This window comes from Melospiza melodia, chromosome 18 (assembly GCF_035770615.1).
Source record: "Melospiza melodia melodia isolate bMelMel2 chromosome 18, bMelMel2.pri, whole genome shotgun sequence".
Taxonomy (NCBI): domain Eukaryota; kingdom Metazoa; phylum Chordata; class Aves; order Passeriformes; family Passerellidae; genus Melospiza; species Melospiza melodia.
Genome location: NC_086211.1, coordinates 8,954,221 through 8,963,314, shown reverse-complemented (window position 1 = coordinate 8,963,314; position 9,094 = coordinate 8,954,221). Strand labels below are relative to the sequence as shown.

Genomic DNA, 9,094 nt, shown 5'->3' with positions numbered 1-9,094 from the left:
GATGGTTCCCTCAGTCAAGCCTGAGCCCATTGCCAGGAGCAAAGGGAGCTCCCGGCGCTCCCGGACGCGCTCCTTTCCTTCCGTGGGCAAGGTCCTGCAGGGCACCTCACTACGTGGTATCACTTACTCAGTGTCCCCTCACTACGTGGTCTCACTGCTCGGTGTCACCTCACTACGTGGTGTCACTGCTCGGTGTAACCTCACTACGTGCTATCAGTACTCAGTGTCACCTCACTACGTGGTGTCACTGCTCAGTGTCACCTCACTAGGTGGACTTCAGATCCGCTTTGTGGCACTGGTTCTGTGCGTACAAAGCTGTGTAACGAGGCTCTTCAATAACCTCACACCATTTGCCTTTCTCCTCAAGTTGTCTCAGCAGCAGAGGGCAAAGCAGGGGAACCGGCACGGGCTGCTGCTGCTCAGCAGGTGTGCATCAGGCCTGCTCAGACTGCAAAACAAGGGCAAAAACTGAAAAGAAAAAGCCATAGCCTGCTCACGTAAGCACGCAACAAGGAAATAGCTACAAAAAAGATAATAAGGAAACAGTGCCTGGTGTTCATTTGTCACTCAATAGTTGTGGCACTAATGCACAGTGACCCCACAGTGCTGCTTAGACCGAACCCAGGCGACACGGTCACCTACATCCTGGGGTGAGTGCACAGGCACTCGGGAAGCGAGCCCGGAGCTGACACCCGGCTGCCCTGCCGTCACCCGCGGGTCATCCACCCCGCACCGGGCCCGGCGTGCGGAGCCGGCCACCCCCGGCACAGGGAGCGCTCCGGGGCCGCGGGGATGGCGGGGCCGGGCGGCGGCGGGCGGGCCCGTGGGAAGGAGGAGGAGGAGGAGGAAGGAGAGGCGGAAGCGGCGGCCGGCGATGGCCGGGGCGCTGCTGCGCGGGGTGCGGCGCTTCCCGTGGCTGTGCAACGTGCTGCTCTACGGGGGGCTGTTCGCGGCGGGGGACGCGGCGCAGCAGCTGCTGCGGGGACAGCCGCCCGACTGGGCGCAGACGCGCCGCGTGGCGCTGGTGGCCCTGGCCTTCCACGGCAACTTCAGCTACGTGTGGCTGCGGGCGCTAGAGCGGGCGCTGCCCGGCCGCCGCCCGCCCGCCGTGCTGGGCAAGGTGCTCTGCGATCAGCTCCTGGGCGCGCCCGTCGCCGTCCTCGCCTTCTACACGGGTGAGTGCCGGGGGCTGCCCCGCAGAGCCCCGCGCGTCCGCCGGCCCCGCATCCCCGGCAGCGGCCCCGCATCCCCGGCAGCGGCCCCGCATCCCCGGCAGCGGCCCCGCACCGCGACCGCCGTCAGCGGGACCCGCAGCCACCCCAAGGGCCGGGGGAATGGGGACCCCCTGCCCGCCCCGCGCCGCTCCCGCACCCCAAAGCGCCGCTCGGGGAGCGGGGCCGCGGCCGGGGGCTCTGCAGGGCGCGGCAGCAACCCCGAGGATGCCCGCGGGCGCTGAACCGCCTGTGGCACTGCAGAGCCCTCCAGGAGCGGTGCTGGACCGAAGGAGGCCTGCCCTGAGCTCGGTCGGGCGCGTAGATTTAATTAGCAGCAAAGAATGCAGAGCACCTCGCGCGGATTGCAGCATCCATGGCTGTTTGAATTGCTGTGCTCAGTTCTCAGCAGCAGCTGTCTCGTTTTCCAAAGCACAGGTGTAGATGTCAGGAAATGCCATTGTTTAGGGAACCAGCGTGTGCTGTGAGAGTCTGTGAAATAAAGCATGCTACTAATGGCTAATCTCAAAAACTAGCAAGTAACAAGATACTTTAAAGAAGTCTAGTATCTATTTCAGAAATAAACATGAGGGAATAAGAAAATTAAAAGGTGAAACTAATGTAATGAAATGCTCTCATTTAACTTAAACTTAATGTGTTAGCCAGTAAGACAGGTCCTCTTTTTGTCTGGGGTTGGGAGATGTGCATTCTATCACTCCAACAGGGAAAATACTCAATTTGTGATTGAAGAGAAATGAATTAAAAAAAAGAAGTCAAACACCAGATACTTCCGCTCAAGATCTTAACTATATCACAACTTAGAATTGCCCAAGTACCAGGAAGATCTGAAGGACCAGAAAAGGGCCAGTATAAGTCCCTGAATGGGGTAGCAGTAAAACAATGTATCCATAGAGAGATACTGATAACCCCAGGGTATGGGAATACCTGGAAAGATCCCAGAGTAGGACTGAGGAGCCTCTGCTTATGTGCAAAATGCCTTATTCTCCTCTCATGGGTGCAAAAGGTGCTTTTATCCTCTGTCCCACCATACCACCAGAGGTGTGTGGTATGGCAGAGAAACAGATGCCACAACAGCTGTGCACCCCATAAATCCCAGCTGATCCCGGGTGTCAGTGCTGGGAGTCAGGTCAGTAGATGAGGAGATTTGATGTAACACTATTAGGTAGTCAGAATGGTATTTGTGTAACAATATCAGCTTTCTCTCAAAGATATTATAATGTATTTTGAGAAGGGTCTGAGATGTCACTGGAAAATGTGAACATTTCATTTTTTGCATTTTTTCTGATTGTTGTAAATATTTTGCCACTAGGTATGAGCATCCTTCAGAGGAAAGAGGACATCTTTTCAGACTGTAAAAAGAAATTTTGGAATACATATAAGGTGAGGCAAGCAATTTACTTATTTCACAGCTAAACAACAATAAAAAAAGGACTCTTTTTTTACTCTTTCTTTCTCTCCATTATTTGATTATCTGTAGGAAGCTTTAAGTACCAGCAGTCACATGTAGTGAAGGCAATCTGGGTCAGGCAGATGGGTGAAATTATGCCTTTTAAAAATGAAATGTACGGTGTTTATATACATAACAGTTGCACCCAGCTCTGCTTGAATGACAGCCCTACAATACAACATTGATTCAGGGTTTTTTTATCTTTTGTCTTAAGAACTACCCACGCACCAGTGTTTAGTTAGTGATATTATTGACAATGCTTGTAGACCTATTAAAATAATTAATTACAGAGACACTTTCTTTGAGAATCGTTTTAAGGCTGTACTTTTCAGTGACAATCTTCTCACTTTCAGAAACAAGCTCCCTTGTTTTAAGAAGGCTTTGCTATAAACAGCTGGCTTTGATTTGCATTTCTGCATACACAAGACAAAATTATCCGTGCTACCTCAGAGCTGAGCAAGCTGAGAATGTTAAAGGCTTCTCAGATGCAAGAAGAATGATGGATAGATTAGCAGGGGAAAAAAAAGTAACAGGGGAAGATGTGATTGCAATGTGAATTTCTCTTCATATTGTAGAACTATATAGGTAGGATGGAAAAGGATTATTTTTATTCCTATGGAAGATGATTCTAAAAGCAGTGCCCACTATAGCCTATCAAAACATAAGGTTTCTATCAGCCTTATGTTCTATGAGTAAATTATCCATTGATTTTTCTAAATATGCCTTACGTGTATGAGTAAGTAGAAGGAGCATTGCAAGTGTGAAATAAATAGTGTTCAGTGGTATTTTTCATTAATGGCTGAAACAAATGTTCACATGTTTAAACATTTGTTCACCCATCTGGTAAATACGTTTATTGTGTCTGGTGTCAGATGCCTGTGAAGAATTAACTGGGCTTAGGGTTTTGTATCTAAAATGAGTTGGAATAATGTGTTTGAAAAAGTCATAGCATAGAGGCTCATGAAGATGATGAGAAGTTTGATATAGCAAACCCTAGGTTAAGCAACTCCATTTGTAATTGAACAGCTTTTAGCAATTTTACTCAAATACGTTTCAGTCATCACTGAATGTGGAAAAAATGAATCTTGGTGGTTGAAATCCATAAGAATAACAAATGATTAATTTTCCTTTCAGACAGGACTGATGTACTGGCCTTTTGTGCAGGTGAGTTCTCAGGGTGGCTCTGTGAGCCTTTCCCTGCCCTAGAACCCAGGATCCTCTCCCATCCCCACTGTGTCTGAGCCCAGGAGGAGCAGTGGGGTTGTTGGGTGGCTAACAGTGCCTGGAGATCCTATCCTATATCCTATCCTATCCTATATCCTATCCTATCCTATCCTATATCCTATCCTAATCCTAATCCTATCCTATCCTATCCTATATCCTATCCTATCCTATCCTATATCCTATCCTAATCCTAATCCTATCCTATATCCTATCCTATATCCTATCCTATATCCTACCCTATCCTCTCCCATCCCCGCTGTGTCTGGCCCCAGGAGGAGCAGTGAGGTTGTTGGGTGGGTCACAGTGCCTGGAGCACTAACTGAACTGAGCTCTCTCTCCTTCCCCCACAGCTGTCAAACTTCATTCTGATCCCAGTTCACCTGAGAACAGCTTACACTGGCCTCTGTGGCTTTGTCTGGGCTTCCTTCATTTGCTTTTCCCAGCAGAGTGGAGATGGCACAGCAAAGTCAGCGTTCATGTGGCTCCAAGGAGAGAAGGTCAATGCAGATGAAGAATCATCAGACAAATAAGAACTTTAGGTTCTGAACACATTCTAAATTGCTAAACTGGGTTTGTGAAAGTCAGTAAATTACACTGCAGCCTCACATTGTGTTTAAGATAAGCAGTTATTTCAACATTTGGTGGTTAGTATAAGCAGTGGAACAGTTTGTCTTTGTGCCTGTTTATTTTTCATAAAAGAGGCCAGTTGTATATTGACAATTATTTTCATGCTGTCAGCGCATCTCATCTGGAAACAACTGACTTACAGGGTAATGCAAGCATTTGTACCTCCTGTCAGACTGCCTCACTGGGGAGAAATATTAACTGTAATTTAATTTTCAAACAACTTGTAATTGCTAGAAAAAGGGGAATAGAACATTAAATCATCAGTTGTCGGATCTGACAATTGTTATCAATGCAAGATTGCTTTGCAGAACAAAATTTAATAGATTCCATATCTAAAAAGTGGCATTGAATTTGTTTAATTGAGAGGAAACAAAAGTGCTGTGTTTGTAAAGCCCACATTTCTATGGGGCCAACTTGTTTTATTCTACATGAAAATTTATGTAGGAAATTAATTATTTCATAGAATATACAAACCTGGACTATATTTGTACATGTTCTATCTCAGCTGGGAGAATAAAGATTACTTTGGTCAGGGCCGTTTGGGGTGGGTGCTGCCCATTGACCCTTGGGGTCAGTCAAGCAGCTCCTGCATGGTGGAGCCCCCCAAGCACTGCAGGGAGCTCTGGTTCTGTGTGCAGCCACTGCTTCCTCTGCTCCTCAAGGGCCATGGGAGTCCTGACTCCTTACTCCTTTTAGCTGTTTCATCATACTGAAGATAAAATTTTGGTGAAAAAGAACATAGGAAGGAAGGTAGCATGAACGGCAGAATCCAGCTATATTATATGTCAGGAACTTCCATTTTTTCCTCAAATGGCTTTTAAGCATTCCTATTCATAGAAGACACTGGGTAATTATACATAGGAGACTAGGAGAAGGTAAAAAATTAATCATGGATTTGCTTTGTCAGCTTGAGGATCAGGTCTGGATACGGGTATTTTTTAAATGTGCATTTCTATCTCAAAATAGGAACTGTGCAAAATTCTGTGGTTGCAGTGAGTTGAAATCAGACCAGTAAAGGAGCCCTTGCTATATTAGAATGGGATTTTATGCCTTGAAGTTACTAAATTGTAAGCTTGAAAGGGTATCTGATTTAATGGGTCTGATTCTAAAGAGAAGACTCTGAATCCCTCTGTTACAACAATAATAAACCCCTTTGAGGAATGTCTGAATTCCTCAGCCTTGTCTAAATAGTGTACCAAAGCCTGCTTAGGCTATAAATAACCATTCTTTTGGCCAGCAGCTGTACTACTTAATATATTACTAACAATTATTTGTCATTGTAGGAGCCCAGTGCTGCTTAGCTGAGGAAGGAAAAGGGTTCATGCAAGCATCTATTTCAGGTAAAATCAACTTGTTTAGCATAACCCAGTGCTCAAGAGTGATGCAGAGTGCCCACATGGCTTTGGGCAGAGGACTGCAGCAGTGAGAGGAGGGTGGAAAGCAGGGGCTGCTTGCACAGCCTGCTCTGCTGGCAGCCAGGGGAGGAGGTGCCTTCCCTGTGAGCTTGGATCAGTCACTGCAATTCCATCTGCACTGCACAGGCAGGTGTGGGAGAGCACACCTCCCTACAGCCTCAAGGTGGAATTAATTTTAATTGGCTTTTGACACCTTTGGCATGGGCATCTCCAGCTTGGCTGGCTGGTTTAACTGTGGATGTTGAAATGTGCACTGAAAGCTCCATTCTGTCCCTCTGGGACATGGAGGCTCAGAGGAGTGGCTGCTGTGTCAATAGATTCCTTGTAGATATTTGGTGAATTGAATTCCCCTGCTGCATGAATCACCAAGTGTGAATTGAGCAGTCCTGCTGCTGGACATCCCAGGAGGAGTAGGAATGCACAGAGGAACTGACTGAATTTTGTCTGGCTGTTTAAAAAATGAGTGAACAGATGCTTCAGACAGCTATAGCTGTTCTACTGTTCTTGTGTGTATAAAGTCCTCAGGATAAAGAAGCAATTTCAGTAGTGGTTTTTTCTGTTGATATTTTTGGGATCAGACTGGTATTCCAAAGTCTGTTCTATTTAGTAAGAGCTAAAAGTTTCAGGTAAGGTGTGCTAATTAAGTATTTAACTTTTTTTTACAGATGCTATTTATTTTTATTTCTGCTTGTGCCTTAAGTGTTTAATGATTAATAGCATTCACTTGGAGAAGGGACCTGGAAAATAATGTCATTACAAGGAGTGAAATGCTGTTGGTTTGCTGTAAGCAGTATGTGATATTTTGCTGTAACTCAGAGCAAAAAAATCTTTCTTCATGGGTATGGTAGGTGAAACTTAATTTCCAGATGAATCAAGAATTTATAACTCATAATCTGTATAATGCTGATTCCTTTTTTCATCAGGAAAAACTAATAAATGAAAGTTCCATCTTTTATTTTAAATGGCTTAGAAGCTTATACAAGCTGTGCTTTATTGCTCTTGCTTTTGTGCTACCAGATTTTGCTTGGGAATTTGAGCTAAATCCTGTTTTGTCTTCAAGTTTCTCTGGCTGGGGAGTTCAGGATTTCTCTCCATCTTTTATTACTTGAAGTACAGTTCTTTCATGTAATGGAAGCCTGTGGCTCTTATATTTCAGTAGACTTTAGATCCTGCATAATCCTTTCACTTTCTCCATTTCTCTTAAGGCATTTGACAGCTAAGTAACACAAATCCCTTTTAACATAAAAAATTTGTGTTTTTTCCCTTTTAATTGTGAGCACTGATTGGTCTGACAAACATTTCAGACCCACAAAATGCAAAATAATGAAACTGCATTGGGACAATTTCTCAGTGTGCATAAATTAATGGATCTTCTAAAGATTTTCTTCCTCTGACAGTTTAGTCTGAGGATTTAATCCCTTAGTTGTTAGAGCCTTCATTACTCCTTGATACCTTTTTGGTTTAGAAGTTTAATTTCACAGGATAACAGAATGGCTGAGGTTGGAAAGGACATCTGTATTTCCAACCCAGGTCATCTAGTCCAACCCTATTTGACACATGTGTAAACTTCTGTTTGCTTCTTCTAACAACTCAGTAACTTCCTGGGGGAATAAAAAAAGAAAAACATGGGCAAGATTTATCCTAATGTGTCTCTGCTACCCTTTCAAAAACAGTCATAAAGGCTTGATGACTATTTCCAGGAATTGCACTGATCTTACTGCCAGCTGAACATGCAGATTTCCACAACCAGCAGGATGAACAGAATTTTACATCACAGAGGTGCTCAGGAAGGAGCAACACACTGCCAGTAGCTATTTGCCTGCAGTCAGGTGATATTTTTATGTAATGGATCCTTCTAAGAGCAAATGGGATGAGCAGACATTTATATCAGTTCCAGCTCCATGTTATTCTGGATGGCTGTGGAGATTTGAATTTGATAAAATGAGAATTTCAAAATTTATTTTTCTACTGCAAATCTTTTATGTAAATGAACCTTCTGTGCTTACTAGTATGCTAAATACATCCTTCTTGGAAAATTCACCAGAAGGCATTTGTCTTTTTCACACCAGAAGCACCCACCCAGTAACACAGCATAAAATAACCAGTTCCTGCTGCAGCAAAGGTGAAACTGCCTCTAGTCTGTTACCATATCTGATGTGTTGAGTTCCCTTTATAGAACAACCTTTGAAATCTATGCAGCTTCAGCCTTCCAATCCTCTGCTGTAAGTGCCAGTGCTTCCTGCTTGTGCTGCTGCCTCTACTGCTAGTGCCAATCCAGTGAGATGTGCAAGAAATACTTGAATTTTACTAAAATAATGAATTTCGAGTTGACTGAAATTGTCTATGTTTTTGCAAAGGCTTAATAAACATTAAATGCTCTTCTTTGTCTCTGTCTGTCTTTAACTCATATGTGTATAAACAAAACCAGATCATATGTAAAGTTCTTATGGGATCTTCATGGAGCACATGCAGCAAAAAACTCAATTTGATGTTACAGACCTTAACACAGCAGCAGAGTAAAAACTAAGGAGGGATTATTCACTGCCTTTAGAGTTTAGTTACACACATTGTCATCTGCCATTTCTGAATAAATTCAGAACAGAATTCCCATCTTCAAAATCTTATCCTGAAGCAAGTGGACTTTTATTAAAAATACTTAAATTTTTGATATAAGTATTTCTTTAGATAATTAATATATTTGCAGGAAGAATTGAGGATTTCAGGTAGGAATAAGATATAAACAACTTTTCTAGGGAACAGAGTTAGAAATGGGGTCCTTACTGACCGAACTCAGTCAAGTTTGTGTGGGATACTCTTGGGAAGGAAATGGTTCAGAAGATTTGAGGCTGAAGGGAGTAATATATTCCACAACTGGAAGAGAGACACCACCTCCATTCCCTGCTGTAACTTCTTGTATATTTAGAATGAGGAGGAAGCTTTATGGAAAGAGTTCAAGTTGAAAAATTCTGTTTCACAGACTTCAAGGCCAAAAGGGAGAAAAACATCACTCAGTCTGAATCCTTGGGTAGTGCAAAGCAAAGAGTTCTTCCTGAATCAAACCAGTAATGTTGACTCCAATGCCATCTTCTAGGAGCTAAGCCAAACACTTCGAGTGACAGAGGATTCTGTGTTTCAAAGAAATTATTTAT

The 9,094-nt window shown here is 44.0% G+C and overlaps 1 protein-coding gene across 2 annotated transcripts in view; it reads left to right on the top strand.

Annotated features, from left to right (window-relative positions):
* The first annotated feature begins 862 nt into the window (after positions 1–862).
* The window catches only part of BMERB1 (bMERB domain containing 1), a 59,621-nt gene continuing 51,389 nt past the window's right edge, over positions 863–9,094 (top strand). Inside the window, exons 1-4 of one of the 2 annotated variants that reach the window (XM_063171963.1) lie at positions 863–1,175; positions 2,542–2,612; positions 3,814–3,843; positions 4,254–8,324. In XM_063171963.1, the coding sequence (XP_063028033.1) occupies positions 875–1,175; positions 2,542–2,612; positions 3,814–3,843; positions 4,254–4,433 (582 nt within the window). In that variant the 5' untranslated portion in view covers positions 863–874 and the 3' untranslated portion in view covers positions 4,434–8,324. Of the gene's footprint in view, positions 1,176–2,541; positions 2,613–3,813; positions 3,844–4,253; positions 8,325–9,094 lie in introns of those variants that run through there. The other variant, XM_063171964.1, reaches the window with a different exon arrangement.